Source organism: Polyergus mexicanus, unplaced genomic scaffold (genome assembly GCF_030449975.1).
Source record: "Polyergus mexicanus isolate NDT 795.1 unplaced genomic scaffold, iyPolMexi1.0 SCAF_10, whole genome shotgun sequence".
Classification (NCBI taxonomy): domain Eukaryota; kingdom Metazoa; phylum Arthropoda; class Insecta; order Hymenoptera; family Formicidae; genus Polyergus; species Polyergus mexicanus.
The window spans coordinates 8,374,971-8,392,971 of record NW_027223330.1 but is presented as its reverse complement, the minus strand read 5'-3'; the positions used below and the strand labels follow the sequence as shown (position 1 = coordinate 8,392,971).

Genomic DNA, 18,001 nt, shown 5'->3' with positions numbered 1-18,001 from the left:
AAGCAGTGGTATCAACGCAGAGTACTCACGTACAAACGTTAAATTCCTCAAGAGGAACGGAGATAACTATGTCTATTGCATTGTTCTCATTCCGTGGCTGCTGTATTTGGTGAAACGCGGTAACGCCTTCCTAACATCTGGCCGTTACTATGAAATGTCAAACATTGCCCATTGGCATAACTCACTTGCAACTATCTTGATTACGGATATATGCTTTTCTGAAATTCCGTCGCGCATTCTGATCGTTAATGTGATATTGCGTTGATGGTCAGTTGTTGGATCGACACATGATAATTCAATGGAGTAAAAGTAAATGCTAAAAAAATATATATACACGATCACACACGTGTCTCATGTATTATGTGTACATAACATATATATTATATATATAGTTGCGTATTTTTTAAATATTTCTGAGATATACGCAACTTATACAATTATATATTTATTATATTATTTCTATTTTTTATATAAGGTTTATAATACAAGTTCATTACATAATATTGTATATATGCATAGAATAAAAATATAAATATATTGCGCTATCTTCTTTTACTTACTCTTTTTCACTTTATAAATGATCACGTATAATTGCATAGTAAATATAAAAATATGTGCGAGAGAATATTAAGAATTTAAAAAATATGATGATATTTGATAATAAGAGATATTGTGTATATAGAAAAAATTTAACTGTATTTAATAGCTATTATTGATTATGGCAGTGGCTAAATAATTCTGATTTCTTTTGGTTACAGAGAAACGACAATCTCGACTTATCTTTAAACATTCCGCAACATCATCAGACTTCGTATCATCACGACAGCTACAATATGTCTGACCAAGTGAGTTAATCGCTTGTTTATCGATAGCTTGCAATTTTATTTATATTAGAATAACTGAAAGATTATTTTCATTTTTCTATATATATCTGGCGCGCTAGATTATGCGCGTTTCTCGATTCATATAATTCGTGAATTTTACTGAAATTCGTTCTATACGCGATTCTCCATTTATTCGCACGAGTCCTAGTTAATCATTCGTGATTCGTGATTTGTCATCGTAGTGAACATATTGTAATTTATCGCGATGTTTCAACAAGCATTTACAAGCAGGTGCTTCTGTCTAATTTCAATAAAATATAAATGACACAACGTCTTTATTTTGATTTCTTACTTCATAACGATCATTCATACAAACCACAAATCGAATGCGACTGATTCATGTCCTCTGAATTTGTTGAAAAGCTGCACCGGTGGCGAATCATCGCGAATGACGAATCATGAATGCGAATTTGACGAAATTTTTCTTTACAATTTCTCTCTATTATTTGTAAACTACATAAATCGCGAATCACACATCGCGAATACGCGCCTAGTCTACTCTATAGCGTCAGCTTATTTTTTTATTATCAATTATATACATATATCAACTGCATTGCTTATTTCGCAAGAAGAGAAATCATTTATATAATGCATGAAGATTAAGCAATTCGTCTCCGAAACTGTAATTACGACATATAAATGAGATACAAAATGGAAATTGAAATAATAATGAGCCATAGGAAAAAAAAAAATAGAAGGTGAAACTGAGGAATATGTAAATCGTTGACAAAAAATGTGTATACCTATTGTCTAATAATATCTAGTAATGCTCGATTATTATATTTTTCTATATTCTTTTGATGTAATGCTTTGTTATATCCATTAGTAATGCCCAAGAAAAAATGCCTGCATTTTTACGTCTTGCCAAAATAGCAGATTGCTCCGAAAAAGATGAGAGGATATTTAAAAAAAAAAAAAACCACTCCCTCGCTCATTAATATTGAATAATGTCTCATACGGTAATATCCAATTACGAGAAATTGCTATGAAATATTTAACGTAATATTCATCACAACGTCGAAGAAATGTTCAATATAAAGCCCATTTTTTAAAATTAAAAATAACTTGAAAGTAATAAAAAATAAAATAAAATCGAAACAATACCTAGTAATATTTCGAGCATATATGCCCTCGACAGTTTATTCTTCACATAGAACGGATATTGGCGATTAATTACAAAATATCAAATTTAAGTGGAGTGAATATTGACAATCAATTACGGAATATCAAATTTAATAGACAAGTTAATCGTTTTCGTTTCATTAGAATAAAAATAATTCGGTATTATTTCCGTCAAAATTTTTTTAAATTAATTCCTTTATTTCATCATTAAGAGATTCTTTATTAAGTGCTTTGATTTTGACTATTGGATTTGCAGAGCGATTTTGTTTAAATATGTCTAATTTAATGGAACGCTATTAAACGATCGTTTAAGAGAATCCGGCTAAAGTGTTTTACTTTTTTATCGTCGATCTATACATTTTCCGATTTCTCTTCTCATTTAAACTATTTTGACTAAAAAATTAGATCAGCATAGAAATTTAATTTAATGGTCGGTTACGGTTATACGATTCAAAATAGTCTGCTTTTGTAGCGCATTTTTTACGAATTTAGAATAAATTAGACCTGCGGTCTAATCATATAGAAAGAATATATTTGTGTAAAAAAATATATATGAGAATAGAATAGAGAGCACACATGGAAAGTTAATGAATGCAGTCGTGTTGCGAGCGAATGTAGAAACTCATTCAATCAATCGCCTGTCGCCCGATTCAATCTAAGCGCCTGGTAATTGCCAATCTGCGATAAATAACCATCAAAATTTAATTTTGTTGTTTAGCATTGTTTAAATTTTTTCATTTCAATTTTTTGCGACATTAGACATAGTAGATTGATCGATAAGAAATGTCCTATTATTCCCATAGAATATATTTATAACAATAGAATTTATGTATCTTTAGACTTTTTTTTTTTCATTTTTGCTTGTTCAATCGTATTTTTTCCATTATATTTATTGATTTACAATATATAGCAATCTCTCATGACTATTGTCTCATGAATATTGACATTTCATCAAGACATTTTTTTTTTTTTCCCCTCTCCGCAGTTGATCTCTTATTTCTATACTATCAATTTCTAAGACACTCGCAACCATATAATTTTACGCTTTCAATGATGATTGATATTCGAATAGCTACCAATTTTTATTTTTAAACTTTCTTCTTTAATGTTACAAGAGTATTAACGTTTTGTTTCTGTCTAATATTACTTTTACTTCGAACATTGTATATACGTAAGAATTTATTGCACACAATCTGTATTGAAATAATATGCAATTTATATAGAAGAGTAGGGGAAGCGTGAGTTGCATAACCAGGAAACCATCTAAATAATATTTCTTCAGAAAGAAGAACCAAGTTGTGAGAGTCGCGCACAAGTTTTAACGAGATGGCGGAACGAGTTTAGTTCACAGAGAGGAAAAGAAAAACGACGATGACAACGGCGACGACGAGGACGACGAAAGGAAGGATGATATTTCTTCGTGCTTCGCGTTTCATCGATAGTCCTAAACTATCACTATCCTTCTTTATCTCTTTTCTTTCTCTAATTCTGCATTTACCCGCGATTTGATATGCTTTGCGAATTTAATATTAATGTAGAAGTGAAAGCAAAAACGGGCGATGATAAAGCGTAAAGTGTCCAACGGCATTGGGCACAATGAAATGTCATTAAACATTTACAATTAACGATAATTTTGTATTGTAAATAAACGAAAACGCTCGATTTTCGTGGTAGTTTGGCGTAATGATTAGGGCACTGCATACGAATTAGATCATAATGTCCACCATGAATATCCCGAATAATAGTCTCACGAGCACGTAAACATAAAATGAATTTCGCGATAAACGATCCGCGGAATGGGTTGCAATAAAACAGTTAATGGCATGTATAAATCTGATTTATGCAACGACTGCCTCGTTCTATTGCATCACACGATCACGTGAATTACATGATGCACTTATTCAAATACTGAATCAACACTATTGAATCGTCACTTAAGCATAATACTTTAATAATGTGAATTTAATAAAATAAAATAAAATGGACGTGGAAATAGAGGAAAGGGGAGTAACGTGATCAAATAAATGAGATATCGAATTATTAATTTTTGTAAGATAATAACAGATGACGAGAACGATGCTCAACTTAGAGGCTTTTGTAAATGATTTCTTGTTTAATTTCAATCTATCAACAAAAATAGACAATATAATAAAAAAATACATGTTGAATGTAGCCGTGTGTGTGTAATTTTTTAGTGTTTGCTTATAGCGAATTATATAATTATAGTAAAAACTTTCACTGTCTTTATGAAATCACTGTATAGTACAGCTGAAAATGCATATAATAACGTATTAATATTTTCCACATTTTATTTTTTACATTTTTGAGGCAAATAAATATAGTGACTGTGATATATTTGATTATATTGTAAATATTTGATTTAAATTGATATTTAAATTGATTTTAAATGCTCCTAAATAATTAATAATTATTTTTGTTTTAATATTTTAGTAATTTTTTTTAAGTCATAAATATTTCGTGTTCCATTTTTTTTTATTTGTATCTTTAAATATTATATCAAAATAATATAAAAAACTTATTATAATAAATTGTTTGTTTTTATAAAAAAATTTATTTTTAACTTAAAGCTCTGCTTTTTGTCATCTTACCTCTAAAAGTCATCTTATCTGCGTATAGGAATACGATGACAAAATAGTCATGCCTTTAAAAAATCTAAATTTGAACAAATTTTAATTTATTTATCAATTCTTCAATTATCACAGATGATAAACAAAGCTTTAGTGAATCTGAAAAAAAAATAGATTATTATTTTTACGTTATCATAGAAATAATGAAAAATCGATGTACCTTAAAGTCGCCATCTTATTCCCATTTCCCCTATCTGTATTGTAGCTACATCGACAATCGAGAGACAGGCATATTTCTTCAAAGGAAAATAATCTTCCTGATACTATTAAATTCAATTTTAAAACTTTTATTCCCTCTACCATCACGCGTACATTATGATAAATTAATTTTTCTTCCCCTTTGTGAAAGAGAATAAATTGCTAAAAGGATTCTGAACGATATAATGCTATTTATCATCCGTTATATAAAGGACAGTTAAAATTGATTCTCTGATTACATTTTTTTTTATTATACATTGATATTTCTTTTTCGTCGAAAAGGAAGGAAAGATCTTTTCCTGAAATCTTTTTTTTTTTTATCTCTGTTTCGATCGTTAATGTTAAGAAGAAGGAACCAAAAGAAATATCTTTTCATTAACAATATCTTGTTAAGGAGGAAAAGCTGCAAATCTGCAAACATATTTTATTTTACGAGGCAATATATGTATTTTTTGCTTTCTATGCAGTTTGTAACTATCAAATTTATAATTTATTTGTTTCAGACATTTCATACACCGAGTTTCGGTGATGAGGACTTTGATATACCAACCATCCATCCTCATTCGCATCAGCAACAACAGCAACATCAGCAACAGCATCAACAACAACATCAACAACAACATCAACAACACGACTCCATCCAAGCATATGGTCAGCCACAGGTATGCTTCAATGACGATTCGACAGGTATTGAAATCGTAAAATTCAGTATATACATATATTCTTGTATGTACTTATTCATCAAATTAGCAACGTATACGAATAAATATTTTGTATGCGGATAGTGTTCATTGCTTTTCGCTCAAAATGAAAAATATCAGACAAAAATTTTGTAGGCTAAGATGTATTCTTAGTTAAGATATGCAAACACAAATTCTCTTTTACATAAAATTGTTTTATCAAATGAGAAGTTTTTTACGCCTAATATGCACTTATATATATACATACATTTCTCACAGACATATATTCGCGAGCAATGTACACAAGCAATACTTGAGTATCATCCGCGAACTGTACGCGGATAAATATTTTACACGCGAACAATGTCTATTGTCTTGCACGAAGTGGAAAACATTAAATAAAAATCTGTAAAGTTTAGTATATACCTATGTATAAAATCTACGAACAATACATATGCTTTATTTTTATGCTACAAGTCCTGAGAGCGTTTGATTAATTAATAAAAAAAAAAATCTTTGTCACGATTAGTCAAACACTTCCAGCACTTTTAGCCCCAAAGAAACGCAATCATAAATGATGTCCATATCATAGTATGTCTGTGTGTGTGTATATATATATATGGTATTGGTATTAGGTCTGATAAGGTTGCTGATAAGGCAAATGGTTTATAAGTTTTGAGGAGTTGAGTCGAAAAGCCATTTTGGTTCACATATACTTGCGGTTGTGTGAATAACGTGATTTATACATTGAGTATTGTATGGATAGTGTTTTTCATTCATTTACTCGTTGTGTACCTTTAAAAAAATTTAAGAGAAACTCTGTTTGATCCAAAAAATATTTTTACTGCTGGCCTTTTTCATAATAAAAATAAACTCTTAAAGTTTGGTTAAAAAATACTTTATGTGAAAGGATTTGTTTGCAGACCCATTCCAATTTATAGATTTTTATCTAGTATTCCTTTATTTCGAGCGAAAATATGATAGACGTTATCAATATACGAAATATTTATGTAGTCTATAAAGGTCAAAAAAGATGATTTTTTTTAAATCAAACAATTTAAAATTTTCTTTGAAACATAACAATTAATTGTAAATATGGATGGAAAATATTGCCTGTTGTTGCTACACAATTCGCGGATAGTGATTGTGGATATCATCTACGAACTATTCATTGACAGTGTGTACGCAGATGTGTACTACGCTTAACAATCCATAATAATAATATACACATGCAATTACGCGTTGGAGATATTGAAAAAAATATCGGAATGATGTATCGACCATTTAACAACTTCCGCGTTCGAGCATTATTCATGTAACATTCAAGACATTATTTTTAGATGTACACTCATCGTGTCTTTTTTCTCTCTCCCTTTAACTTCCAGATGAAGAGATACAGAAATATTCAAACACACATACAGTAGAAATTCTATGATCTTTATCAGAGAGAAAAAACTTCGAGGAAATTAATTCTCGTGATGATTTCTTGCGGCAAAAAAAAATGATTTTTAATGATTTTGAACCATGATATTTATATTAATATTATCCAAAAAAAATTGTATGTTTTGAATAATAACATAATTGATGTTTTTATTATGCATATTTAAATTAAAAGTAAAAAAAGATTGAATAATATTACCGAACCGGTGATAATTACAAGTTTTCTTTATAAATAATGTAGTTCTGTTTTATGTATTAGTATATTATTAGCATTTTATGTATGTTAAATTATTATAGATGATGCAAGGTAATAGTATGCAGCAATCACCAGATAATCTGAATCTGGATGCTAATGGATACCAGCAACAACTCTATTTACAGCAAGAACATTCGATGCAACAAATTAATGTCAGGTAAATATTATTCAAAAATCTCCGAGTATTTAATTATTGTATATATAACGAGAAAAATAAACATAATCACGTTTCAATTCATTTTTTAATCATTTGCACAATAATACATAAAGAATCAAGAAATGTCATTAGTTAATCGAAATCGTGAAATAATTAATTTGATAGTCAAAAGTACATACGTTAAATATTGTCAATAAAGAAATATTAACAAAAATGTTTCTTGAAGAAATCTATAATCTATAAGTTTCTATGCAGAAAATATTCAAGCGAATACTAGTAACGTAAAAAAAAAAATACGAAAGATCACATAGTTTAAATATAAAGATAGAACAATGATTGAAAAATTTTGTAAAACTATTAGAATTCAGAAAAAAAGAAGAATGATATGCAATCTTTTAACTTGGGAAATTCGACGAAAATTCTACGAATAGAAGATAGCATTAAATTAACGATATATTTCCTTGGTTGTGATATAGATATACATATATTTATAAGGGAAGCATTCATGCCTTATCGCGGCGTACTATTCGCATAACTTCAAATTATAGAAGTTTGTCTTACTTTGTTATTGCATGTTGTTTCGCAGCAATTTCAAAAGCCAATTTTAATCGCCGTACTTATAATACATCAGTATATTATGTACAATTAGAAATATTTATCTTGTGATTATTTTACAGTGTAATAATATATGTAAGACAAGCAGAGAAGAGAAATCCCGCGCATTATCGCGTATCGTGCGACATAGGCACGGTGCTGTAACACGAGGTTTAAAATTCATTCCTCAAAAATGCAATTTCGGAAAGTAATATTATCATACATGAATAGATTTGTCGATAAATACTCTTTGCTTTTTGATGTAATACAAATTTTAAAATTTGCGAAAATAATAATGAAGGATGAATATGTTGAAAAATATAATGGTTTTGAAAACTCTAAATATATAGCCGTAAAGTATATAACAAGCCATAAACGCCTTTTGTTTAAAATATTTTTTTTATATATCGTGCAGTTTTCATGATATTCAATTAAAATCATGTATACTGAATCCACTTCGAGGAATTACTTCTACCTCTAAACATGCGAGAATATCTATATAAAAAAAAAAAAAATCCTAATTATATATATCAAATCAAAACCTGTTATTACGTAATCGTACGACTGCAATTTAGATCGTCAAGATTTTTTTTTAGTGAACTAATGTATTCCGAAATGGAAAGATGACAGTGGATACCTTTTTAACTCTTCACTCTTTGTTTAGAAATATCTCAGAGTATCAAGTATAATTATCAAATTATATATATATATATATACTGCATCTTCTACACTGTAATCAATCTGATTAGAGAGAGAAAAATGCATTGAATAAAAATATTAGATTTATACACGCGCTATCATCAATTCCATGAATCAAAGCAAATATATTGCCAAGAGTTATCTACGTGCAATTATCTTATGTGCATAACATGACGCATAGACTAATCAAGCTCTTATATAGAATGTTGTATTATGTAGTGAGACGTATAAACAAACTTCGTAAACAGATGAACATAGATAATATCAACAATTAATAGTATGCAACAATAATTGTGTGTGTGACTATAGATTAACAATTATAAACATAATTAGCTCTAATTTCATAAAATATTAAAAAGAAACTTTATTACAAAATACAAAGTGGTGTTAAATAAAGAAAAAAAATTGAAAATTTATTTTCAAACGAATTTTTTTCGATATTATTAACTTTATGATATTATAACTTCTTAAACTACTTCCTGAAAAATAAAGTATTTGTAATATCATAAAGTTAATAATATCGAAAAAAATTCGTTGAAAAATAAGTTTTCAATTTTTTTTCTTTATTTAACACCACTTTGTATTTTGTAATAAAGTTTCTTTTTAATATTTTATGATATACTATGAATACTTTATGATATTACAACGTTGTAATATCATAAAGTTACGGCGTTTTTACTGCATAATATTATATTTATAAAAATAAAATCTTTACAACGATGTTCAACTGATGGGCAAAATAATGAAAATAAATACTAAGTCTAATTAGGAAGAGAACAGAAGGCAAATGATATAGAGTAGGTCGTAAATAATCTGTGGGTGACATAGCCCGACCATATCTCAAAAGTTATTTAATTAGCTTTAAATAGTGAAAATATACTTTAGCCATATACGTATTTATCTTCTTTGACAACGTTGTCTTTCGAACTTCTTTTTCAATGTCAAGATTACGTTGCGATTTGCCATTGTATTGTATATTCACAAACTGAATTAATACTCTTAAGCTTTTAGTTAAAATCTTAACGCTGTACATGAAGGAATAGTCTGCATTTTCTTTCTATCCGAGAATTATACTTAACATTTGTGATAGCACTTGCAAATTTATGATTATGTTTTAAGAATCTCGAAAAACATAACAATAACGAATAAACATATAATGAGAATCAACAATACTCGCATTAACAGTCTAATTTACAATTCTAGATTACTCGTGAGCAGATTTAATTTCTTATGTTTCATCTTCTACTGCTATAATTATCTCTCTTCTCTATCTAAAGAAAATATTTTAGAAGCAGATCTTTTTTATCTGTTCATAGCTCCGCATATGGCAGCTCCCAAGATTCATATGCAACAATGAATTCCTCGCGTCAACAACAACACAGTGGCCAGCAATTGTTGATGTTACAACAGCAGCAACAACAGCAGCAGCAGCAGCAGCAAGTTCAAATGCAACATATACAGTACATGCATTCCCAGCAGCAACTGCAACAACAACAACAACAGCAGCAGCAGCAGCAGCAACAACAACAAATACAATATAGAAGCCCGACCGGAGGCAGTCCGACTGCTATGCAAGTGAATAATATCACAGAAACGAATAACAATACTACAACCAGTGAAGATAGCGATGACAGCACTCCACATTCCGGGATGGTAAGTCAAATTATGTGTGATATGTATTAGTTGTTACGTCATTTGCCAATAAATAATAAATAGCAATTTCTAAATTTTTTGGCATTTTACTAAAACAAACGCGCGCTTTGGAGTCTTCTAAATATTGTTTTTGTTCCAGATTACGGTGATCAAGCGTGAGCCACCGTCGCCAGAAGCGGTTGATGCTGGAGCGAAAAATCAAAGAAAAACAAAAGCACAAAAGAAAAAAAAGAAAAGAGATCCTAATGAACCACAAAAGTAAGTAACAATATTGTTTTTATACAATATTAAAAAAATTAGATTGGCATATAATTTGAAGAATCTTGTTTCAAAGACATGCGACTATGAAAGATTTGCGAAAATACCATTACAATGTTTCTTTCTTTTTTTTAATCTTTAATAATGTATTACTGCATTATTTTATTTTATATTATATTATAATTTTTTATTATAATAAATCAAATATTTAAATAACTGAGGGATTCGCGTATAGATACAATACAGTTCTTCTTGCTGTTGCTGCGCATAACTTGACGTAAGACATTACTGTGTCTTAATATATGTATAGTATGCGTGCGCACAAGCGCATAAATTTCAATATGGTGCCTACTCCCAGCTAGAATCCTAAATAAATAGAGAAGCGGGTGCGGCATGGCGATTTCTGATTGGTCGTTCCTCCACCTGATTGAGGCAGCCATATCGAGCTCATAGCAGACGACATGCTGTTACTCAGCATTTTCAGCTGGCATTTAATGCTTATCGTCATTTTCAATTGTCAGCATTCAATCACTACATTTATTTAATAAAAAAATATAAAGACTGCAGCATGCGTATTAATATTTTGACTGTTACTATGTCATTCATATCTGGATGACGCGTAACTTTCTGTACGGTGGATGACGGCTTTATTTATCCGATTAAGAATGATTTTATTAAGTATTTATAAAAATTAAATATAATAAAATAATTAGATGCGTCAAAGCAAAATAACAAAACAATTTTTGAAACATTATTAAAATATTTTATCATAAGATTATCACGAAAGAACGCGATTCCGGTCTTTGAAATGTTTTCTTTTTTGGATTATTATAATTGTAATATGTGTGTTTTTATATTAATGAGAACATAATATTATATGTTCTATAATATATGTTCTTTATTATTAATAAGAGTATAATATTAAAAATTATATGCATTTTAAATACAATTACTTTTCTAGATCTTATATGTTGGCATTTATGATTTTCAGACCAGTATCGGCATATGCCCTTTTCTTCAGAGACACTCAGGCAGTGATTAAGGGTAAACATCCAAATGCCAGCTTTGGTGAAGTATCCAAGATTGTTGCATCAATGTGGGATGCATTGGAAGTTGAACATAAAAATGTAAGTATTACAATTTTAATAGTCATATTTTTAGGTACCATTGATAATTATATCAAGTATTGTTCTGTAATTACAATGAATGTCATTGATATTATTATTATGGATTTAACAAATTTTAATGCTATAATTGCTGAGAATTAACATAAGTCTTTATATAGTATTATAAAAAGAAAACCGAGGCAGCTAAGAAGGAATATCTGAAAGCTCTCGCGGCATATAGAGCATCGCTGGTTAGCAAAGGAGCAGGTGAAAATGAACAGAAACAACAAGTACAACAGCCACAGCAACAAATGCAATACAGTGGATACACGGGCTATGCCAGCAACAATGCACAAGGAAATGTAACGTATCAGATCTATAGTCCCCAGCATCAACCTTCGTCGCCTCAACAGCAACAGCAACAACAGCAACAACAACAAATGGCTATTAATAAAAAATCACCCCATCATTTAGCGATGCAAGGAAATCCTCAACAACAGGTATTTTTAAACAAATATAAGATAGAATTTCTAAAAGAAACATGCATAATAGAGACATATATTTTTGATAAAATTATAACGTATGCTTGTTTTTACAACTATACATGTAACTTTATATTTGTTTTTATAGAAGAAATATGTTGCATGCAAAAATTCTAATACATAAATATTCTATTAGCATATTATCCATCACTTTCTAAATAAAGCAATCGTCGTTTTGTCTATCATGCAATTATACATAATAAGTAAAATATTGTTTGTTTAAAACTTTTTACTTTTACATTATTGTTTTTTTATAGAGTTTAATGGGCAATGTAATGGTACCACCACATATGACGCAACAACAACAGCAGCATATACAACAACAGATCTCACAACAGCAATACATGCAGGTATAAGTAGATTTATATTTTTCCCTAGTGGAAATAATTTTACAATTTTTTTGTGAAATTGGAAATGATAGTAATTTTTTTTCTTTTTTTAATTTATAAAGTATTTGGGTTTTTATTGTGTCGAGCAGTGTGATACTGTGTTACAATTGTGTACTCTATGTTAAGAACAGTGTTACACTGTATCATTTGTGTAACTTGCTAGAAAACATAGAGAATAATGTAGTTACGTAGTGTATCGTTGCTGGAAAACTATCATGGTCCGTCTCGCGTAAAATTGTTACACATGAATTTGATACGATACACGGTTGTATCTTTTAATATGATACTATTTAATGAGTCATCTACTTTATGATACTTATGATATATATGTTATATTATATTAAAATACTTTTAATACATATTAAATTATATTAATGACATAGTCTTAATGAAATAATTGTATACCTTTACAGTTTTATTATATTTTACAATATTCTATAAGGTGGTATATTTATAGGTACCTCAGCAACAAGTACAGCAAGTACAACAACAACAGCAGCAGCAAATGATACATATGAGTCCATCTAGAGCAGAGTATATAAAAGAGGATTTATCGATTAAATCTGAAACTTTGTCGAGTTGTTCCTCGCCAGTGAATGCCTCACAAGTGGCTATGGCGGGACAAGGACCATCACCTTGTATACATCAAGGATGCCCCAACCCTGCTATATCCAATAATGAATGGGAAGACGAATATTGCAGTAATGAATGTGTGGTCAGCCATTGCAGGTTTGCGTGAGCATTGTATTCAATTTTTCTACTTTAGATTAATTTCTATATTTTATGGAAGAAAACATGAAATGAGCAATTGTGCTATAAAACATTTTGCTATATATTTTTATTCTCTATTTTGTTACGATATATTCAGAGAATATATATATTTTGCAATATATTTTAGATTTATAGATTATTTGTATACTTCTAATCTATAACTTCTTTCTTTATTTTATATTTATATCTATTTTATTATCTATTTCAGAGATGTATTTAACACATGGGTATCATCAAATCAAAATCCTCAACAAAACTATTCCACAGTTAAATAAGTATTTTGCAAAAGATGACAGCATCAACTAATGGCCTCACAATAATAATGGCCCATTATTAATTTGTAAAGTAAGATATTTAAATAAAGATATAGAAATAGATATTTAAACATACATATACATACACACACACACGCGCGCGCATATATACATATGTATGTATGTATGTATGTATGTATGTATGTATGTATGTATGTATGTGTGTATGTATATATGTATGTATAAACAGGATGGGCCACTTAACTTTATGATATAAATCATTTCTATTATGCATGTAGTTACCGAAAAAGGTTTCCAAAAAAGTTTCATAATTTCAGAAGGAAAATATAATGTATGCAAACAGGTCTTTTTACATGCGTTTTTTATCATACGTCAACATTATCTCCATTTTTTTAATAGGATCATATATTCTTTCTTGCATAAATCAATTCTTTTCATCATTCTACACATGAAAGTATTAAGAAAAAAATTATCACTCTTCTAATTATTAATTTTTTGATAATTCTACCTTAATATTTTTATCTGTGAAATATTGAGAAAAATCGGTTTATATAAATCGATATATAAGATTATAAGAAAAAAATATATGAATATATATTTAAAAAATGGAAATAATGTCAAAATATCATTAAAAACGCATATTATAAGAAATCTATTATATGCATTACATTTCCTCCTAAAACTATGAAACTTATGTTAAAAATATTTTTCGATAATTGCATACATAACAAAATAATTTAACCATAAAATTAGATGCCCCTATCCTGTGTATATAAATATATAGATATATGTTTGTATATGTATGTAAGTATATATGCATACATGTATATATAAGTTGATAAATGACAACTTTTTCAAGTGTCAAAGCTATTTGTGCAATGCAAATACAACACTAAAGAGGTTGATAAATCATAATATACAAATATATGGTAATAATATACAGATGTTTTGTGCCGTATATGCGTGCCAATAAGTGAGCGAGCAAGAAAGAGGAAGAAAAAAGGAAAGATTAAAGAAGTAAGAAGAGAGAGAGAGAGAGAGAGAGAGAGAGAGAGAGACGGGAAGTAAAATTGTTTCTTCTTAGAAAGAAAACTTGAAATGTAAATTATTGAAAAGCCTTATTCAAAAACTCATTCAATACTCTGGCCAATTACTCTGGTCCTCATTTGTAACAAATGTATTGCAACTTGAGTAATTTATGAATAAGTGCATTTATACACACACACACACACACACTCATTAGATGTCATCATGTGATAATCATCATTTTTATACTCTCAGATACTCCTTGCTAACAACTGAGGTGTGCCAATTGTACAGACATGTTTCTAATAGTATACAGATGATGTCACAGTTTTTTATAATTCATTAGCCAGATAAACAAAGACTAGTTTTTTAAATATAATTATCTCAACTGTATTTCTAAATTTTTAGAAATCATAATTATGACATAATTAACAAATAACACAGTACAAGCAAATGAAAGCAGCATGACAGGTTTAAATAAGTCTCTGCACTATGTTCAATATATGTTTTGTTCATAATATTAGGGCAATAACCGAAGGTGGAAGGAGAATTTATGTAGCATATTTTATATTATGTATTATGGCCAGTAATTTTTGTATGTTTTATTTTAATACATGGAGTTTTGAAAAAATGTATACATTTATTTTTTATTAGGCATATACATATTTTTAATTGCTTGTAATGATTATTTGTTCAACCATCAACTGGCCAGCAAGTTTATGCGACTTTCTGCTGCGTTCTCTGTAAAAATTGTACAAACTTTTTTGATCATCTAATAATTAACGATATATATATATATATTAACCATTTTTCCAATACAATTCCAATTCATTGCATATGTAATTTCTGAAAAAAAAAGTTAGACTTCTATACATATATTTTGTGTGTTGCATTATATATTATATTTTCTTTCTATGACAGTATAAAAAATTTGATTTATTTTGCATAGTATATTTCGATCTCTATATTGTCCCTTCTGCAAGAAAGTTTATCATTCCATTTCATCCAATATGGAATACAATCGACTGATAAACACGCGCAAAGCATCTATAATCATATAATAACGTTCTCACATACAGAGAGAGATGAATATTATACTATAATACTATTAAAATCCATTATACACAGTTGTAGAAGTTAAGCACCAGATGGCAAAAGTAGTCATTTTGACATCAAGTTACATTAAAATGATATTACATTAAATGACATCAAAATGACTACTTTTATTATTTATGGTACTATGCATTTTAGGCCTATACAAATGTAAAACAGAATTTTATTACACAATTTATTTTTATATTAATATTATAAAGATTCTTCAATAATGCAATACAGTTTTCATATATAATATTTCGTACAGCAAAAAAATGTATATCAGAACAGTTAAGACAACACATAAGTGCAAATTTAATATTTTTTAAACATATATATGTTGCCATGTGAAATCATTTCTATTTATTTTAATAGCATGTCTGCTTTGTTAGCCAAAAATATGCTGTTTAGAGAGATATGATTAATTACTATTGCAATGATTTATTATAAATAATTCATATCAATAAACACAAAAAGAAAAATTACTTTAAAAAGTTCTTAGATATACAAAAAAAATATCTTGTGTGTTGTCGGAAATTCGAAATTTTGACATTATTTTGACGGATACGGAGATTTGGACAGTTGCGGAAAAAACTAAATATTATGCAAAATATTTACGTTTATTGTTCTTGAATTTGATCGTCAAAATCGAATAATTACATGTTTATAATCTTTGATTAAAATGCATTTGTAATGTAGGCCTTCAAATAAATCAGTATGAAAAATTTTTATGTAAAGCAAAAAATATATTCTTTTATATTAAATTCAACGGTAATTTCACGATTTCTTACGCGAACATATGAATGCCTCTTAAGATGATACATCTGTTAACAATTTATCTGAACAAATTGATTTCGTTTCTTTTTTTTATGAATTAAATGTTTTTTATATTCTTAGTTATTGTTTATATATAATATCCTTGTAAATATACAAATATATATTCTGTAGGTTTATAAGTTACAATGTAAAAATAATATAGATATTGTATTATATTAATAATACATCTTGTAGTATATTAGAAAAACATACGTTTTGTGTGTGTGTATACGCGCGTGCACGCGCATGTATGCATGTGTGTATGTTGTTTGTATGTATGTATATGTACACATATAGAATTAAAAGGATAATTACTTAATCGCTTCAATAAAATAGAATATTAATTACTTAAATAGTCCTTTTAGATAATGGGATTGTAAAATATGTTTATTGCGTTACTAGCGAATAAACGTTGAGAAATATAGAAAGATCCTCAATTGTTTATGCATAAAGCACAAAAATTTGCATAGAAATATAAACATGAAGTCATCATGGAGTGTTTTGGTTATTAAAAACTGATCTACCATAGTTCCACAAAATTTATTTTCTTTATGATTAGTCGTACAAAGAAAGACCATACCTTTTTCATATATTACATTTATCATGTTTATTATATTTTGTGTTTCTATGTAAATTTTTATGCAATGAGCTCAAATTTTAACATAAAAAATAAAAACGCAACTTTTGCAATATTGATCATAATCATATAAATCTGTATCAGAAGGAATAAATTTAGAAGATATCAAGCATGTACTGTAGCGCTAGACTATACATCAAATGCTAATATATATATATATATATATATATATATATATATATATATATATATATATATATATATATCACAGTAATTTCTAATAAATTTATGTTAAATTTTTGTTTTATGTACAAAAATATGATTAAACAATTTCAGTCCCAACACTATATTTATGAAGATATTTATTATCCTCTCATTTTCATATCTCTAGAAATTTCGTATTTTTAATATTATAAAATTATTGCTTGTGTGCAAAATTTATGTAAAAAGATCTATAATGTATCGTTCACACATAAACTACATAAAAGGAGTATAAGCGAGATTTTAATTAGATATTCACATCTAACATAAATTATTTGTTATGTGAAAAATTATGTAATATATATTTTATATATATATATATATATATTTTTTACAAATTTAAATTTATTTTTTATTTTATTTTTATCCTTGTTTCGTGTTATATTTTTGAAAATATTAAAAGTTCTGTAGTTTTTTAGTAATTGTAACAGTGTGGTAACCACTGTTACTATGATCCCCCCTATGGGCTTCGTCAATATCAAATCACCAAACCGATCCAGTGTCCTGTCAGATTCTAACAAGCCGAGCCATCTCCCAGATACCTGTCCAGGATAGAT

General features: G+C 28.3%; 1 protein-coding gene across 8 annotated transcripts in view; it reads left to right on the top strand.

The window, feature by feature from the left end:
• Positions 1-17,373, top strand: part of LOC138937402 (TOX high mobility group box family member 3) — a 61,437-nt gene extending 44,064 nt beyond the window's left edge. For 3 of the 8 annotated variants that reach the window (XM_070303654.1, XM_070303657.1, XM_070303656.1), the window contains 10 exons: positions 759-845; positions 5,356-5,514; positions 7,270-7,385; positions 9,995-10,331; positions 10,471-10,589; positions 11,581-11,716; positions 11,875-12,195; positions 12,495-12,587; positions 13,084-13,361; positions 13,606-14,119. In XM_070303654.1, the coding sequence (XP_070159755.1) occupies positions 759-845; positions 5,356-5,514; positions 7,270-7,385; positions 9,995-10,331; positions 10,471-10,589; positions 11,581-11,716; positions 11,875-12,195; positions 12,495-12,587; positions 13,084-13,361; positions 13,606-13,672 (1,713 nt within the window). In that variant the 3' untranslated portion in view covers positions 13,673-14,119. Of the gene's footprint in view, positions 1-758; positions 846-5,355; positions 5,515-7,269; positions 7,386-9,994; positions 10,332-10,470; positions 10,590-11,580; positions 11,717-11,874; positions 12,196-12,494; positions 12,588-13,083; positions 13,362-13,605; positions 14,122-14,615 lie in introns of those variants that run through there. The other 5 variants (XM_070303660.1, XM_070303659.1, XR_011447514.1 and 2 more) reach the window with 4 other exon arrangements.
• The last annotated feature ends 628 nt before the right edge of the window (positions 17,374-18,001 follow it).